Source organism: Saprolegnia parasitica (genome assembly GCF_000151545.1).
Source record: "Saprolegnia parasitica CBS 223.65 unplaced genomic scaffold supercont2.58, whole genome shotgun sequence".
In the NCBI taxonomy this organism is placed as follows: Eukaryota; Oomycota; class Saprolegniomycetes; order Saprolegniales; family Saprolegniaceae; genus Saprolegnia; species Saprolegnia parasitica.
This window is the reverse complement of record NW_012156452.1, coordinates 182,640-199,340: the sequence shown is the minus strand read 5'-3', so window position 1 is coordinate 199,340 and position 16,701 is coordinate 182,640. Positions and strand designations below refer to the sequence as shown.

The window sequence follows — 16,701 nt, the reverse complement described above, 5'->3', positions numbered from 1 at the left end:
CTTGGCTCGACGCTGGGCTACGCGCTGCTGCTGACGCATGCCACGATCGTGCTGCTTCTGCTCGGCAACATGCTCATGGCGACGATGGTCTCGGTGATCAACCACCCGCTGGCGCAGCAGGAGGCCCTCGTGAGTCTGGCCGAGTGCGTGCTCCGGAGTGAAAAAGCCGCGGGGCTCGCCCGGCTCGAGGCCATGTCGGTCGAGGACGAGCGTCGCCTCTTGCTCTCTCGCGTCGACAGCGAGGCGTACGTTGCGATTGCGATCGGGGAAGGCCCGTCGCTGCACGACCACGTCGCGGCACTGCGCTCGGAGCTCGCAGACGCGCGCGTGATGCAGGCCGCGTCGCAAGCCACGCTCGAGCAATTGGTGGCACTCGTGCACGCGTGGAAAAAGGACAAGTCGTCGTGAATTTTTGATAGAAACAATATTCTTTCTGGAACATGAATACACACTATTTTGGATCCGGTTTACTAGTATGATATACTACTCTAGGGCTGTGCCTTTTAGCTGCGTAGTTGACAGATACCGGTAGATAGTAAAGGCAACGGCCGGTACGGGAAATCGATCACTTCACGTGCTTTCTAGGGCGTTTTTTCGGGAAAACATGCCATCCACAATCCACAGCTCCACCCTCATGTGCAGAGACCGATTCAAATGAGATGTGCATCCACGTAAAGCTCCCCCTGATAGCCATGCTCGTGACAAGTGATTCATGAGCGGGATCTGGATCGGACCCGCATCTTGCCTCAGTAGTGCATTGGCGGGCCTAAGTGCATCACCACAACCAGAACCAGAAGCACAAAAGAACCCCAAATTGATGTTACTGTTAATGGGCCACACTTGAAAGTGTCGAACGGTTTAGAATCGTGTGAGAAGCCGACCATGTTCCTTGACAATCATCCTCCACTAACCGTCCAGTCCACAGCGATTCAAGTCACGGTCCTTGCCACCACTGCCAGGCTTCTGCAATCCTGTAGAACAGCGACGACCTGGTACGAGTACAACATATCGCTACAAGCCCTCGTGTACAGCTCCATGTCCGCTAAGTGGTCACGTGATACCTTGCTAAGCGATCGAGTGGCCGAGTTGATACTTGTGGTCACTTGATACAGTACTCTGCGATGGGCTTGATACTTTTGGTAACTTGAAACGGGCGGCATATACATGCTTGAAGCGATGTGCCCGATGGATCGTGACAATCATCAAGCTTGATTAAGTCAAGCAGGAGTAAGTACAAACACGCGTAGATGTGCATGAGGTACTAGCTCAACTTGATCTTCGTGTCTGCCATAAAGTTGAAAGGCCATAAGCCAACGTCTCGTCCACCCATCTGCGATCATTTTCGAAAGCCTGGCACACAATTGCGACGTCTCGCTTGGCTCATTTTCCTTTTGCAACGACGATGCAGCAAGCCATTGCCGCACCAACGCTCAACATTGACGACCTGAAGCACTACGCTAGCAGAGGCTTCGTGCGCAAGGCGACCAAGGAACTCAACAAGTGCGTCATCTTCGACGACAATAATCCGAACCGCGGGTTTCACGACGCTTCGGTACGCTGACTCTCTTCTCTGCGCAATACATCCCAGGCATTGACGCTATTGAATAGCTGCGCGAGGTATACGGCACCGGCAACGATGTAAAGAGCACGGTCCTCTTCTCGATCCTGCCCCAAGACAAATCCAAGGAGCTCCTCAACCACGAGGTGATGGAACGCATCCTAGCAATCAAGTGGCAGGTAGGAGTGCTCTTCCGTCTCGTAATCGCATCTCATCCCTGTGTAGGCCTTTGCGTGCTGCATGAACTTGCAGCAGCTCATGCTCTACCTCTTGCTGCTGACGACGCTGACGCTGTCCGTGACGATGGACCTGAGCGACGGCGAGTCGCCCATCTTCCACACGCAGCTGCTCGTTTGGCTCCATTTCGGTGTTGCCCTCGTGCTCGGACTTTTTGCGACCTACTTTTTTACCTACGCCAACCGCCATCTCTGGGCCGTCAAGTCCACCGTCGTCATCGGCCTCGTGCTTCTTGTGCTCAATTTCTGCACCGATCTGATCGCTGCGCACGTCAACTGGATCTGGTTCGTGCGCTGCAACAATCTCGTGCTGGCGCCCACGACGCTCTTCTTCGTCTACTTTGAGATCAGTGAGCTCTACGGCGAGATCTCCAGGACCAACCAGGACGAACTGAGCAACGTGGGCATCGCTTGCGCGGCAACCCACGACTTTTTCCTCAGCTTTTGTGGCCGCAACGAGTCGCACTACTTCAACTCGTTCTTCAACAAGGTGCAGCTCCCGACGTTCGTTGCGATCCTCGTCTTCGTCATCACCGAGACCTTTTACCCGTCCAGCGACGACGTCCGCCTGTACTTTGGCATCACCATCACGTTCGCGGCTTGGGCCCTTGGGATTCAGTACCTCGAGATCCACAACACGGCCGGGTACCTCATCTCGGTCATGACCTTTATGCTCAAGGACGTCTACCGCTTCATGGCTTTCTACCTCCCGTTCCAGTGCGCGTTTGCACTTGCGTACTACATCCTCTTCGAAGGCCGCAACGTCGACGCCTACGCGACGATCGCCCACAGCTTCGTGACCACCTACCTCGTCATGCTTGGCCAAATCGAGCTCGATCCGTTCGAGAAGCTCCCGGCGCCGGGCCCGTATGTGCTCGGCTACGCGCTGCTGCTGACGCATGCGACGCTTGTGATCGTGATGCTCCTAAACGTGCTCATTGCGATGCTAAACAAGTCGATGGACAAGGTCATGGAAGACGCCAAGCTCGAGGTCCGCGTGAGCTTCGCCGAGTGCATTCTCCGCAACGAAAAGGTGTACGGCCTCCGCCCGATGCCCACGACAGATCCGCGCGCGGCGCCCAATGAAGCGGCGCCCAATGAAGCGGCGCCCAATGAAGCGACGCCCAATGAAGCGACGCCCATGCTGACGGCCATGGCCATGTTTATCCTGGTAGGAACGTTTACGTGGTGTACCAGCATCCCAGGGGATTAATTCGGCGTGTCGTGTCTCAATCCGGCCAACCCATTGGCTATATATACGGCCATTTTGACCAATGAAACTGCGTTTTAATGATATAAGCCAATCATATCGCGCCAAATGTGTCCTTTTAAGTGCGAATCGGAAATTCCTGTTAAGTGCTGTCACACCGCCGGACGTTATACTTGATTAAAGTATAACAATTTCGATTAAGTACGACGGCGCACTTGACTGAAATTAACGCAACTTTCCGATTAGGTGCGAATGTGAAAGCGCGCGAGGACTGCAGCAAGCGACGACGGCGCGTTGGCCCGGAAAAGTCTGCGCACCGCAGCGCAGCGAAGGTCGCGCGTTGACTTTTGTCTAGGCCAACGCGCCGTCGTCGCAGATGCCGGTTAACAACGCTTCGCATTCAAAAGTTCCTACCAGCTCACCCCGCACGGGACCTGTTGGACGTAGAAGCCGAGGAGGTGGACGATGCCGAGAAAGCGGAGGCCAATTTTGCGACGCTCACGGACGACGTCGCCGCGCTTCGTCAGCGCCTGCGTGATTCCGAGGCGCGCAACGAACGTCTCGAGGCCATGCTGCAGGACATTGTGCACCACTTCAACATCGCGCCTCGTGCGACACCGTCAAGTTTTGAGGAAATAATGGACTAATAGTGATGTTTTGATGCTGGATACGCCTTTCCAATCTTCGAAATCTTCCAAATCGATCAAGAGTCTCGTTTGAGCAGCCCAAGGGAACACAATAATTGTTTTTATCCCTTGGAGCCACTCCATACAGGTCCCAACCCGACGGCCCGATTTCGACATGAGGCGTTGGACATGCGCCCGCTCGCCTCCACGACTTCGAAACACAGCGGTACTTCGTTTGCGGACTATCAGAGAAGCAATCCAATTCAACGCGTCTAAACGAGGTCAGTCGACGTACGAGGGTTAAAACGGACGGCCACGTCGACGCCAAACGGACGGCTGTCAATGACCAGGTGATAGTAGATACTCGTCGCCGTGCAAGAACCACGTGTAACACATATCATAACGGGTCATGATGGTTATAACACGCAGCTGCGCCCGACAGGCGGCTTTGGGTCATTTCGCCTTTTGCAGCCAGGATGGCGACACCGTTGGCGACGCCAATCAACAAGGATGCGTTCAACGCGACGGTCTTCGAGAAGGCGATCACGGGCAAGAAGCTCCGGCTCGCCGTCGCGACGGCCGAGCTCGACAAGTGCATCGACAACGAGCACGAGGTGCACAATCCATGGCGACCGTCGTGCGATATATATTGTTTTTCGAGTAGCTTCGCCAAGTCTACGGCGTCTTGGGCGAGACGGGCTTGAACGAGACGCCGCTTTTCCTCCTCCTGCAGAGCCCGCAGTACAAGAACCGAGACGAAGCCAAGCAGCTGCTCGAACACACGGTCATGCGCAAGGTTATCATGCTCAAGTGGAAGGTATGCATGCTTCGATCATATATTCCATTCTCTCGCCTCTCGACTAGATTTTTGGCATGCGCATGTACATGGAGCAAGCGCTCATGTACCTTTTGTTGCTCATGACGCTGACGCTCTCCGTCTCGATGGACGTGAGCGACGACGATGCATTTCCCGCGCAGCTCTCGGTGTGGCTCTACATTGGGCTGGGCCTCGTCACCGCTCTCATCGCGACCTACTTCTTCAAGTACTCGCACCGCGCCTTGTGGTGGACGTGCGTATTGGCCATCGTTTTGCTCGAGTGGCTCGTGGTTCGCACGGCGCTGAGCCCGTTTCTGCACGCGCATGTGGTCTGGCCAGCGTTTGTGTACATCAACAATGTGCTCTTGGCGATCGTCGGCGTCTACTTTCTGCGCTTTGAGCTCAACGAGATGTTTGGTGAGCTCAGCGAGAACCACCGCGAGTTCGACTGCGGCATCGAGTCGCTCTCGCCGCGGCTCAAGAAGACCTTGTACTACATCGTGTCTGCACCCTTCATGGTCGTCGCGCAGTTCCTCCTCATGCTGCTCGGACACGTCGAGGCCAACTATTACCAGTCCGACTTTAACAAGGTCCAGCTGCCGACGTTCATCGTGCTCGTGGTCTATGCCGCCGCCGAGCTCATCATGCCCTTCAAGGCCGACGCGCGTCTCTGCGTCGGCATTGGCCTCACCTTTCTCACGTGGGCGCTGAGTGTCCAGTACCTCGAAGTGCACGGCACGGCCGGCTACTTGATCCCGATGATGAAGCGCATGCTGCACGACGTCTACCGCTTCATGGCCTTCTACATTCCGTTCCAGTGCGCGTATGCGTTTGCGTACTACCTCCTCTTCCAAGACCAAGAGAACGCGGATGGCTACGACACGATCCCCAAGAGCTTTGTGACCACCTTCCTCGTCATGCTCGGCCAGATCGAGACCGGGCCCTTCGATGAGCTCGCCGACCCGACGCAGTATGTGCTCGGCTACACGCTGCTGCTGACGCATGCGACGCTCGTGATCGTCATGCTCCTCAACGTGCTCGTCGCCATGATGACCAAGAGTGTCGACGGCGGCATGGAGAAGGCCAAGCGGGAGGCCCTCGTGAGCTTCGCCGAGTGCATCTTGCGCAGTGAGAAGACGACAGGCCTCATGCCACTGCCTGAGAATGCGCTGCCCAAGCGCAAGCTCACGGAGCTCGAGCCGCTCGTCGTTGTGGACGACGCGCCCATGTACCTCGAGGCTGCGTCGTCGAAAGACCTGAGCGACGAGCCAGAAGACGACGGCCTCGGCTTTAAGCCCGACGACAAATCGAGCGACGAACTCGTCGAGGAGCTTGCGGCAGAAGTCGCCAGCCTCAAGGACGAACTCGCCGAGATGCGCCGTGACATGCGAGAGATGCTGCAGCTCCTCAAGGCCATGAGCCACCTGTAGCTTGAGCAACGCTAATGCCATAGAGTGACATGTGCTTGACGTCAGTATTGTCGGGTGACCCTAGAAGCTGGTTGCATTGGCTTTGCGTCCGAATAGAAGTTCACGCAAGCAGCTGGGGCAACCCGTTGCACGGCTGGTGGCGGCCAGCGCGTGCGGTGGAGGTGGCAAGCTGCGGTTGCTGGGCAGCAGCCTGGGTTGCAGCTACTGCCAAGCTTCTGCGGGTCAGCGCTGCAGGTAGCTACTGCACATGTCCAGGTAGCTCCAGTTAGCGACTGGGGTACTTGCAACCTGTTGCGATCTTTTGCCCTTCGAAAGTATCCTCGAGAACACCCTCGTGGCGCAAGATATTTAACGCGTTTAAACATCCTAGGTCCCAGATGCGCTAAAGTCACACAACGCCGCCGTAACATCCGATAGATCTCTACTGCGCGGTGCCCAAGGTGCCGGTTCTCATCCAGCTCAGCGCGGTTGCTTGCACCTCGTCAACCGATGCCATTTACCTGGTACTACCGTGGTATCAATCTTTTTCGATTCTAACAATCCAACAGCAACCACTGGGCAGCTGCGACCACAGATTGCAAGACGATGACCAGCTTTCTCGAGTTCGCATCGCGAGCCTCGGCAAAGCCACTACTGCATCGAGTACAAACGACTCTGGGATGCACGTTCAAGTATACGCTCCGTGTAGCGACAGAAGGCGACCGACCTGTATAATAAAACGCCCGATGCCACCTTGAACCTAGTTTAACTCGTTGACAGGCAACAAAAACAAAAAACGCAATGCAATCTTTGACACAGTCTGCGATTTGCCCACGGATGCAGCCTAGCCCGATCAAGGTCGAGCCCAAGGCGACGCCGTCGCTCGAGGAGGGCGACGTCGAGCACTTCTCCGTCGGCGCCTTCCAGCGCGCCATTACCGAGAACGACCTCGAGATCGCGGTCAAGGAGCTAAACAAGTGCCATGGCAAGGCCGACGAGGTAGACGCGATCGGATGGATATGCATCGCCGCTCATCGCACTCGCTAGCTGGCGCGCGTCTACAATGGCATTGGCTCGGACGCTGACGTGAACCAGACGCCGCTCTTCCACATCTTGCATCCCAACGTCCGTCGCGGCGAGACGAGCGATGCGAAGAAGCTGCTTGAGCACCCGAGCATGCGCAAGGTCGTCTTGATGAAGTGGAAGGTACTACCTCCATCCTTCTTTCCTATTCCAGATCTTATGTATGTGCACATGCTAGAACTTTGGCCTCGCCAACTACATGGAGCAGCTCCTGCTGTACCTGCTCTTGCTCATGACGATGACGCTGTCCGTCATCATGGACCGCAACGTCGTCTCGCCCAAGTACGCGCTGCAGCTGCTCATTTGGCTCAACATTGCGACGGCGATCGGCGTGACCCTCGTCATGCTGCACCTCTTCCGGTACACGAAGCGGTACCTCTGGGCCGTCATGACTGCCGCCGTCCTCGGCGGCGCCCTCGCCTTTCTCAACCTCTTCATGGGCCTCCTCCAGCGCTCGATCCCATGGCTCTACTTTGTGTGGGCCAACAACTTGGTGCTCGGCGCGATGGGCGTCTACTTCTTGCGCTTTGAACTCCACGAGATGTTTGCCGAGGTCGCGTCGCACAACCGCCGGTCCGGCCTCGACACGCCGTGGCTCCTCTCGCATCCCGCGATCGATCGCGCGCTCTACTACTGCATCTACTGCCCGATCGCGATCGTCATGCAGTTTGTGAGCATGCTTCTCGGCGCGAACGAGGCCAAGTACTTTGACTCGCATTTCAACAAGGTCCAACTACCTACCTTCATGCTCCTGCTCGTGTACGTGCTGCACGAGTGCTTTACGCCCGACTCGGACCATTTCCGACTCGTGGTTGGGACGATCCTCACGCTGCTGCTCTGGGTCCTCGGCCTCCAGTACCTCGAGGTCCATGCCACCGCCGGGTACCTCATTCCGATGATGCGCAACATGCTCGGCGATGTCTTCAACTTTCTCGCGCTCTACCTTCCGTTCCAGTGTGCGTATGCATGTGCGTACTATGCACTCTTCCAGGGCTCGGCCGAGGCGCACATGTACGACTCGGTCGTCAAGAGCTCTGTGACCACGTATCTCGTCATGCTGGGCGAAATCGACTTGGAGCCGTTCGAGACGCTCGAGGACACGACGCAGTACGTTGTCGGGTATGTCTTGCTCTTGTCCCATGCGACGATTGTGATCGTCATGCTGCTCAACGTGCTCATTGCCATGATGGCCAAGACGGTCGACGGCGGCCTCGACATGGCCAAGCTCGAGGCGCTCGTGAGCTTCGCCGAGTGCGTGCTCCGAAGCGAAATGACGCAAGGCCTTCGCGTCGTGTCTGCCCACGACGACTCGGAAGCCGCCATGCTCTTGCAAGAAGAGAGCTCCGAGATGGCCAGCGACGAACCAGACTTTAGCCTCGACGGCCCGTCCGCGGCCGAGAGCCTCACCGATTTGAAGAACGACATGGCCGTCATGCAAGCCAAGATGGACCAAATGCTCGCGATGATGCACACGATGCAAGCTCGCCAGACCACGTACCGCTAAGAAGTGATTGTGCAGCCTTTCTGTAGACAAAGAATGGACTCGTTGCGGTATGGAAGCTAGGTAGCACCTCTGTACACATGGTCCCGTCACATTTGCTACTTCCCCTATACGAGAGAGTACTCGGTGGGATTCCTCCTGGTTACTCGTTCACAAGGGAATATTTCCTTGCTCGCTAGTATCTCTAATTAGCTTAGCATCACCCTTCACCGTTGGTTTCTGGGCACGCTTCCGCGCACGTTCTCCAACGAAACGGTCGCTTAGACAGTACCTTGGTCGTCGTCTGACCACCACAGATATCGCAACACACGTACTGCATAAGCGAATATCTTGTCGGGCTTATTGCGGTGTCTCGAGCTTGGCGAGCACCGTGGCAGTTTGCTGCTTGAGGATCTTTCGAATCGTGATCGCGACTTCCTTGCCGGTAAACTCGCCGTCTTCTTCGAATGCGTCTTGGCAGGCAAAGTAGATATCGTTCATGAGCTCCTTGAAAACGTCGGTGGTCGCCGCCGCAGCTTTCGCCCGCGCTTCGTCTGCGCGGTCTTCGGCCGCACGCAATTGGGCCTCCAGTGCTGCATGTTTTTTGCGGCTGGCGTCGCCGGCGGCCACGAGTTCGTTGAGATGCTGCATGGCCTCGGCCGCGTCCCGACTGTGGCTGTCGCGCTCGCTTTGCATTTGCTGGCGCGTGCGCTCGGCCTCTTCCGTGGCAGCGGCGGCCGCCTGCTGCAGCTGCGCTTCACGACTCGCTTTGGCCTCTTCGATCGCGGCCAGTCGCGCAAGCAGCGCTTGCTTCTCGTCGGCCCACTTCTTTTGCGACGCCATCGCGACGCTCCGCGCCTCTTCCAGCTGGCGCTCGTCGACGGCCGACGCTTGCGATTGTGTCTGCATCGCGCGCGTGAGCTGCTGCACCTGGTCGTCGGCCGCGAGACGGCGATTGCGCTCGTCGTCAGCGCGGGCAAGCGCCCGTGAGAGGTCGGCTTCGACTTGCGCGCTGCGCTGCTTGGCGTGGTCGAGCGCAGCTTGCAGGTTCTGGAGCTCGGACGCAATGCGGGATTGGGACGACGACTGCTGCTGCATGCGCTGGTTGTCACTATGCGCGCGATCGAGGTCGTCCTGGAGCTGGTTGGAGCGGTACGTCACGTCTTGCAGCTGCTGCGAGAGCGCGCTAACCTCATGTTGGTACTCTTCGTTCTGGCTCAAGACCTTCTCCATGCTCTTGAGCAGCGACGTGTTGCCGTACGATGACGACGACGACGTGTCCCGCCGGTGGTAGCTCGATGCCGTTGATGGCGAGCTTCGGTGCGACTGCGACAAGAGACGGTCCATCTTGGACTGCAAGTCGAGAAGCATGCCTTCCATCGACAGCGTCGTTCGCGCCACGCGCTGGATGCTTGCATCGAGCTCGGCGCTGTTGGCCGCCGCCGGCGCCGCTGCGTACGGGGGCGTAAAGGGCGGCGTCGAAGCGTATGTGGCGGTTGTCGGCGTGTACACGGGAGCTGGCGCCGGCGTAAACGACGTCAGGAACGGCGTCGGCTCGAAGAACGCGGACGACGGCGGCGCGTGCATGGACAACGGCGCGTACATGGTCGACGCACGCACGACCGGGTCCGACGTCGGTTGCCGGGGCGGTGTCACCGGCGCCGTGCGGACGGGCACCGGTGCCGGTGTCGGTGGCGGCTGTCGCGCGGCGTCTTCCCACTCTTGGCGCATTTTGGCCAAGGCTGCTTGCTCCTTGAGCAAGGTTTCCTTCTCGCGCATGAGTGCGTCGAGTTGCGGGCTCGGCGTCGATGTCGATGTCGATGTCGATGTCGATGTCGATGTCGATGTCGGTGTCGGTGCTGGAGTGCGCACGGGCACCGGTGTCGGCGCTGCCTCGGGCGGCGCCATGGCCAATACCAGCGGCGTCTGGACACGCGACGACGGTTCGGACGTCGGTGTCGGCGCATCCAACGAGCTGCGTCGCGAAATCGGCGCGATCGACGTGCTCAGCTGCGGCAGGAGCACCGCGCCTTGGCTGCTGCCCATGCGCGAGAGCAGCGCCATGCGGTTCACAAGATCGCCGTGTCGCTCGTCCGTGGGCTCTGCGACAGGCGCGGTGGTCGGCTCGGATGGCGGCGTAACCTGGCCCTTCTTGTCTTTTTGATTTTGAGCAGCTCGACGTGCGCGAGGACGAGCGTCTTGGGCGACGTCGACATGGGCAGGTAAATGAATCGGCGACCGCCCTTTTGCATCCCTAAGAGCGCTTTCGAGAGGCCGGGGATGCTCTCGGTGCTTGCGTCGCCGAGGCGCAGTTTCTGGAGCTCGGTCGCCGGCGCATGCACAATTGGCGTCGACGCGAGCAGGTCGGCGGGGCTTGCATCGGCGCTCGTGGTCTGCCACGCATCGATCGCGATGCCCACAATGTCGCCCATCTGCACGCCGTAGCCGTCGCCAACGACCATGTCTTCAAACGGCAGCGACGGGTCATGGAACGAGAGGTGCGCCTTGATGGCCGCGATGGCCGTCAAGAAGCCGTGCACGGCGGCGTCGTCCTTGAAGCGCATCGAGTAGTTCGTGCTGCGATCGTAAAAGCTAACGTAATGGTCTTGCTGCACGGTAAACTTGGTGTGGACGTCCTCAAGCGGCGCCGAGAGCACCTCGTCGCGCGCCGCGTTGTAGCAGAGGAGGCGGTAGGCCATCGCCGGCGACGCCAGGAGCGCGACGCCCAGCGGCGACTCGCTCAGCGGCTTGTGCGCCTGCGTCGTCGCGTCAAAGGCGAACGCGTACACCGACCCGCTGTACACAAGGGACTCGTTGTCGGCCATGATCCGGAAAAATGGCGTTGCGGCAAGAACCCCCACGTCAGAACAAGCTGGTCCGGAGCTAGAAACACGCAACTTGTACCCATCCCGAGTTCGCGCAGCTGGAGTTCGCGTCCTGCCCCAAGCTCCTCACAAGGCCAACAAAGCCCATGTCAGGAAGCACTGTAAGTATACCAACGACGCCCATGTTGTTTGCGTATGAGGCCATGGGCACTCTGGGATCACGTCGCAAAAGATTCTGTATATTCCAGTGGATCGTGCGCCAACGCCGCCACCTTACAGCGTCTTCTTGGTCGGCGCGTGCAGCGGCGTGAACGTGTTGAGAAACGTATAGCGCGAAAAGACCACAAAGAGCCGACGGAACCACACGAATTGGCTCGCGTGCTCGGCCATCGCCGCATAGTTGACCCACGGCGCGACCGCGACGACCGCGGTGCTCGACGGCGATGTCCAGATCGCGTCCAGAGGCCCGAGGTACTTGTGCCAGATGCGGACGCTGTCGAGAGCATACGCATGCAGTGGCAGCGGCGACGTTGCCAGCGCGTGCTTGACACCGTGGTGCACGGAAATGTGGTTCGGATGGCCCGACACGCCATAGTCGTCAAAGGTCACCATCTAATCGGACGCTCAATTCGTCACAAGGCAGGAAGACAATGTCGGACCGTATCGATGTTGTGTTTGGCCACATACTCGAGCGTCGCCGTGGCCACGTCCGCCGGCGTCCAGATCGACTGCATGCCATCCTAGCGCCAGTCGTGGCTGGTGCAGCTCCCGTGTCGTCAGCGTGGATCGTGTACCTGGAACCGAGCATCTTCGAGAACGGTGAGCGCGGCCCTGTCCATGCCAAGCTCTTGCCAGCAAGCGGCGAGTTCCTTGGTGCGGGTCGCGCCGAGACCATCGTAGTTGCCTGCACGCTGCATGAGACACAAGCATCGCGTAGGATGAGCGCACCAGAGGAGAGACAGAGCAGGTGCCAGTGGACGTGCGGGCGCAGGCTAAGCAGGATCGGCACGAAGAACATGCTTTCGTCGTCCGGATGGGCAATCACGAGGAGCACGTCAGGCCGCGAGGCTGTCGCCTTGCTGCTGTGCGCACGGTGCGCGACGATGGTCTGCACGAAGGCATGGCTCTTCCACGACAGGTAGCTCAAGGCGACGGCCGCCGAGACGAGCGCGGCCAGCACCGCCGAGACCCAGTCCATCTCGACCCCAAATCCCAAATGGCCGATCGTGATTGGCCCAATACCATCGTAATCATGGCGCTACGTGCCGAAAATACCAGAGCGGATTCGGCACTGCGTCGTGGCATGGATCACTCCACCGTCACAGCCGCATGCACACATGAGCGCCGCAGTCGTGGTCCATGCTGCTTGTGACACATCCTATTGTTGTACGTCGACGCATCGACCGACATGTGTGCGCGCGTCGATGTTTTTCTCTGCTGGCGCAGAATTTTTGCCGGCCCATTTATTTGCGGCGCGTGCCGAACCCAATCCCGACCAGATTGAAACCTTGCTCGAGGCGCGCGGATGGCGATCGCGAGTGCCAATGCCGCCGTGCAGCAGCTCTTGCTGAGCCACATGGGCCTCGGGCCCAAGTTCAACTACCGGTCGCTCGTTGCCGCGCCCGAGTTCGCGGCGCTCAAGTACAAACAGACGCTCCTCACGCATGCTTGCGTCACGCGGAGCTCGCCCGTTGTCATGGACGTCCTCCTCTTCCTGTCGCACACCATGTCGGAGGCGCTCTTCCACGCCGAGCTGTGTCTGCCCAAGCACCTCTTTGCGCTCGACCACTGGGCCAACCACCTTCGCCAGCAGCAGCGTAGCCACCAGGTCATCATCATCCCTCGATGCTCGTTGCGCACTCGCATGCGGCTTGTGTAGAGCACCGTCTTTGTATCGCTGCGTGATTACCCGCTCATTGCGCTCTTCAAAAGCGTCGGGCGCACCAGCGAGCTGGCCGCCGAAGTCACGCGCTTGGTCCTCGCAGAGCCCGATGCACAGCGCGCGCGTGCTTGGGTCGACGAGGCCAAGGCCCTCTTTTCCAACACAGTGAGCACGTCCTGGCTCGAAGCCCAGCTGCGGCAACACATTTCGTTCCAGCAGCTTTTGCATCAAACCGAGGCGCGGGACCAGCGGACGGCGCCGGCGGCGATGGCCAAGGCGGGCTACTGCGACAAGCGATCGTCGAAAGGGGCGGCGGGCCTCAATTGGCACAAGCGCTTTCTCGTGCTGGATGGCCACCGGTTCTGTTACTTCAAGCACGACTACGACAAGATGGAAAAGTCGACCAACCCCTTCTTGGACAAGAAGCCGCGCGGCGAGCTCGTTTTGGACCAATCGGTGAGCGTCCGACCGGCCGTGCACGACTCGAGCACGCGCGCCAAGCAGCTCCAACGACCGTACTGCGTCGAGGTGCTCATCCGCGGCGTGCCAATAATCCTCTTTGATGCGTGGACCAAGATGAATCAGGCCGAGTGGCTCACCGCGTTCGAGGCCAACATTCAGCGAACTTCATTCGACCCGATCTGGCTGCGCTTCCCGCGCCCTTGTGTGCTGACGATGACATTGGCTCAATTCCTTCGCTACACCATGCTGTACCCAGACGACTCGTCGACGGTACATGTTCTAGATAGATGCGATGTACATACTTTCACCTAGACCGACGACCAGAACGGGTATGTCTGGGACGCACATCGCGTTCGGAGCCTCCAAGCGGCCTTCAACATTGACGCCAACCGCATTTTGTACGCCGCGCTGGTGCACTGCGCAGTGTTGCACGAATGGGACGCCCTCGAAGCGCTCACTCGCCCCGGAAAGGTGAGGAGCCGATCGTACTTGATGTGTGTATGATGGTGCGATTAGGTCAAGCGGCTCTTCACGTCCCAGCCGCAATCGACGATCGGATTTGGCGCCTTTTTGGACGCTGCCATCGAGTACAAGGCCCCACCACCCGTGCTAGCGAGCTACAAAGCGGCGTACGCCAAGCAAACAACGGGCTGGGTCTCCCAGCTCACGGTCGCATAGACGCCAACCGATTAGGTATAGTGCCAACATGAGTACTTCAGTAATAGTGTAATGTTCATACTGTATTGTAAAGCCACACACCGTCCGAAGCTCCTACGGTTGCTCGTGCCAGAGGTCTTATTTACCCTTGCCTCGTACTGCTATCCGACACCACGAATGCTGTAGTACTCTTGTTAGGGCAGGATGGACACCCAATCTGCTCAAGGTATATTCCCATAACAAGTTGTCTATTGGAGAGAGCTATTATCGGTGTAGTATTACAGTGGAGAGTGTCCTGCAGCTTGTGGACAAGAGATCCAGTGCACGATGTTTACTGCACACACGTGTGCGAGTAACGGACGTTGCATTTTCATTCGACCACTTTGCACTTTACACTGCTCAACATTGTTGCCCGTTTGCCACGACGACTTGTGCAAGGTACATCCAGAGCGATTCGCCGCGTACAAACCTTGTTGGTCAAAGGATCCCAATCTACCAGATCTGATAGATCGCGCATCGTCGAGCGGGATGAAACCGACGGCGACTCGCGCCCGTCACACGCCGCAACTTTGGCCAGAGGGCTAAAAGCCGAGGGTAATCGCGGCTTCTAGCACACATTATGGCAGTACATGCGCAGGCAGCTACATAATGCGTCTTGCTTGTCGCAGTGTCGCACCCAGCTTCTATGAGCCGCGGTCCCATGGATGAATCTCGCCTGCGATGGTTGCCTCGCAACCCGGGAAGCCAGCGGCCAATCGTACCTCTCTCCTTTGATACCCTCCCAAATCGCATCTCAAGGCAGCGCCACCGCGTCGATCTGCTTGGTCGTGCATTGTACTAGTAGCCATCTTGCCCCAGCAAACACGTTGCTTTTAGCTGCTGCGGACCATTAAGGACTCGCGAAGTCAGGTAGCCAGCGGTCGTTTGGAGCCACAAGCTGTAAATCCGAAAAACACGTGCTCGATCGCTATATTCCGGGCCATCGAGACGGCTTCCCAATCGATGGCAAGTGACGTGTAGGTGTGTTGGTAGTGTAGCAGATGCCGAACCTCGAGGACGTCGACCGGACGCGGCTGCTCCAGCGCCGAACTCGATGGTCACTCCGCTTGCTAGCCCTCGACGGCGCTGGAGAAGACTCGTGCAATTTGATACCCCACGCAAACCCATGCTCAATATCTGTTATCCAATCGACGAGCCGGACTGTAGAGACACCTTTTTGGCCAATCAGGTGTGAGTCCTTCGCCACACTCGGGTGTCTCAGACTGCAGCATCAACCACGAGGTGAGGCCCAGTGCGACGATGGCCTCGTCCGACAGCATGGAGCAGTTCTGCGAGTTCGGCTACATCATGGAGACGCCTGGTGGGCCGTGCAACGCGACGTATGCGTCTTTGAGCCAAGACAACTACGACCTCTTCCGCCTCGCGTGCCTGGTCTACGGCGTCACCATGCTCGCCTTCTGCCTCGCCAAGCTCCGCGCGATCAGCCGCGTCGGCGGCAAGTACCAGGTGCTGCGGCGACCTCGCGGTGCGATGGCGTCCTCGTCGTCGTCCTCATCGACGTCCGCGACGAACCAGCGCACCGCGGGCTCGGGAATCCAAAAGGTCACGTACTGGCTGCTCGTGCTGGCGTCGCTCACGTTCGTCGCGCGTGCGATCGACCCGTGGGGCTACATGGGCATCCTCTCGTATGTGGTCGTGACCATGATCTCGGACACGTGCACCGCGTGCATCTACAGCGTCTTGTACGATGACTTTCCATATCGTGCTCTCAGATCTCACACTGGTATCGTAGGATCCTCGCCGTGTCGCTCTGGGCACGCGTCGTCGTCACGCCCAAGAACCTCGCCCACTTCGAGTACCCGATCCAAGCGTTCCGGATCCTTGGCTTTATGTTCACGTGGGTCATCTTCGTCGGCATCGTGCCTATCTCCGTCTACTGCATCAGCAACGATGTCTACCACTCGGTGCACACGCTCATCCAGTTCTCGATGGCGCCGTTTCTGCTCTGGATCATTGCGTCCATGGGGCTCGTCTTTGGCATTCAGATCCACCGGCGCTTGAAGGAGATTCGAAAGGCCCAGGAGGCGACGCTCGAAGTCGCTCGTCGCCGCGTCGCCGCCCGCCAAGCGCTCCTCGACCTCACCAAGCCGCCTGTCGTCAAGAGTGAGAGCCAAGACGACACGACGAGTACGCTGCCCATGGACTTGGACACGAAGGAAGGCATCGACGCCGCGTCCAAGCTCCCGGCCAAGTCGTCACGCATTCTCAAGATGCTCTGCTTCCTCCAAGCAGTCTCGATTGTCGTGATTGGACTCCAGGTATGTAGCAGTATTCATTTCATCGTCGAGGAGCGATCGTGGCGGTAGATCTACCAGCTCGTGCTCTTCGTCCAAGACAAGTGCGTCATGCAAAAGGAGTGGGCCTGTGCGACGGGCAAAGGATGCAAGATGGAGCTC

At 58.4% G+C, this 16,701-nt stretch overlaps 7 protein-coding genes across 7 annotated transcripts; 5 read left to right on the top strand and 2 right to left on the bottom strand.

Annotated features, from left to right (window-relative positions):
- Window positions 1-69: 69 nt before the first annotated feature.
- Window positions 70-408, top strand: SPRG_10914 (hypothetical protein; the record flags this gene model as incomplete). The annotated part of the gene is made up of 1 exon (XM_012349871.1): window positions 70-408. The coding sequence occupies one exon, from the start codon at window positions 70-72 to the stop codon at window positions 406-408; it is 339 nt and encodes a 112-aa protein (XP_012205261.1).
- A 3,694-nt stretch (window positions 409-4,102) lies between these two features.
- Window positions 4,103-5,934, top strand: SPRG_10913 (hypothetical protein). Its single transcript, XM_012349870.1, has 3 exons — window positions 4,103-4,244; window positions 4,295-4,447; window positions 4,495-5,934. The coding sequence occupies exons 1-3, from the start codon at window positions 4,107-4,109 to the stop codon at window positions 5,875-5,877; spliced, it is 1,674 nt and encodes a 557-aa protein (XP_012205260.1). The 5' UTR covers window positions 4,103-4,106; the 3' UTR covers window positions 5,878-5,934.
- Window positions 5,935-6,685: 751 nt separating this feature from the next.
- SPRG_10912 (hypothetical protein) lies at window positions 6,686-8,548 on the top strand. Its single transcript, XM_012349869.1, has 3 exons — window positions 6,686-6,855; window positions 6,904-7,062; window positions 7,118-8,548. Exons 1-3 carry the CDS (start codon window positions 6,694-6,696, stop codon window positions 8,441-8,443), a joined length of 1,647 nt encoding a protein of 548 aa, XP_012205259.1. The 5' UTR covers window positions 6,686-6,693; the 3' UTR covers window positions 8,444-8,548.
- Window positions 8,549-8,774: 226 nt separating this feature from the next.
- Window positions 8,775-11,244, bottom strand: SPRG_10911 (hypothetical protein; the record flags this gene model as incomplete). Its single annotated transcript, XM_012349868.1, has 2 exons — window positions 8,775-10,561; window positions 10,600-11,244. The coding sequence occupies 2 exons, from the start codon at window positions 11,242-11,244 to the stop codon at window positions 8,780-8,782; spliced, it is 2,427 nt and encodes an 808-aa protein (XP_012205258.1). The 3' UTR covers window positions 8,775-8,779.
- Window positions 11,245-11,517: 273 nt separating this feature from the next.
- SPRG_10910 (hypothetical protein) lies at window positions 11,518-12,442 on the bottom strand (the record flags this gene model as incomplete). Its single annotated transcript, XM_012349867.1, has 4 exons — window positions 11,518-11,856; window positions 11,904-11,984; window positions 12,039-12,148; window positions 12,193-12,442. The coding sequence occupies 4 exons, from the start codon at window positions 12,440-12,442 to the stop codon at window positions 11,518-11,520; spliced, it is 780 nt and encodes a 259-aa protein (XP_012205257.1).
- Window positions 12,443-12,722: 280 nt separating this feature from the next.
- Window positions 12,723-14,342, top strand: SPRG_10909 (hypothetical protein). The gene is made up of 4 exons (XM_012349866.1): window positions 12,723-13,072; window positions 13,124-13,858; window positions 13,901-14,059; window positions 14,105-14,342. Exons 1-4 carry the CDS (start codon window positions 12,770-12,772, stop codon window positions 14,264-14,266), a joined length of 1,359 nt encoding a protein of 452 aa, XP_012205256.1. The 5' UTR covers window positions 12,723-12,769; the 3' UTR covers window positions 14,267-14,342.
- A 1,163-nt stretch (window positions 14,343-15,505) lies between these two features.
- SPRG_10908 (hypothetical protein) lies at window positions 15,506-16,611 on the top strand (the record flags this gene model as incomplete). Its single annotated transcript, XM_012349865.1, has 2 exons — window positions 15,506-15,987; window positions 16,038-16,611. The coding sequence occupies exons 1-2, from the start codon at window positions 15,545-15,547 to the stop codon at window positions 16,609-16,611; spliced, it is 1,017 nt and encodes a 338-aa protein (XP_012205255.1). The 5' UTR covers window positions 15,506-15,544.
- Window positions 16,612-16,701: the final 90 nt, after the last annotated feature.

Coding starts and splice junctions, on each gene's coding strand:
- SPRG_10912 (XM_012349869.1), top strand. CDS start 6,694: ATGCAGCCTAGCCCGATCAAGGTCGAGCCCAAGGCGACGCCGTCGCTC. Junction 6,856..6,903: donor GCCATGGCAAGGCCGACGAG/GTAGACGCGATC, acceptor CGCACTCGCTAG/CTGGCGCGCGTCTACAATGG. Junction 7,063..7,117: donor TCGTCTTGATGAAGTGGAAG/GTACTACCTCCA, acceptor TGCACATGCTAG/AACTTTGGCCTCGCCAACTA.
- SPRG_10909 (XM_012349866.1), top strand. CDS start 12,770: ATGGCGATCGCGAGTGCCAATGCCGCCGTGCAGCAGCTCTTGCTGAGC. Junction 13,073..13,123: donor AGCAGCAGCGTAGCCACCAG/GTCATCATCATC, acceptor CGGCTTGTGTAG/AGCACCGTCTTTGTATCGCT. Junction 14,060..14,104: donor CGCTCACTCGCCCCGGAAAG/GTGAGGAGCCGA, acceptor TGGTGCGATTAG/GTCAAGCGGCTCTTCACGTC.
- SPRG_10913 (XM_012349870.1), top strand. CDS start 4,107: ATGGCGACACCGTTGGCGACGCCAATCAACAAGGATGCGTTCAACGCG. Junction 4,245..4,294: donor GCATCGACAACGAGCACGAG/GTGCACAATCCA, acceptor TTTTTCGAGTAG/CTTCGCCAAGTCTACGGCGT. Junction 4,448..4,494: donor TTATCATGCTCAAGTGGAAG/GTATGCATGCTT, acceptor CCTCTCGACTAG/ATTTTTGGCATGCGCATGTA.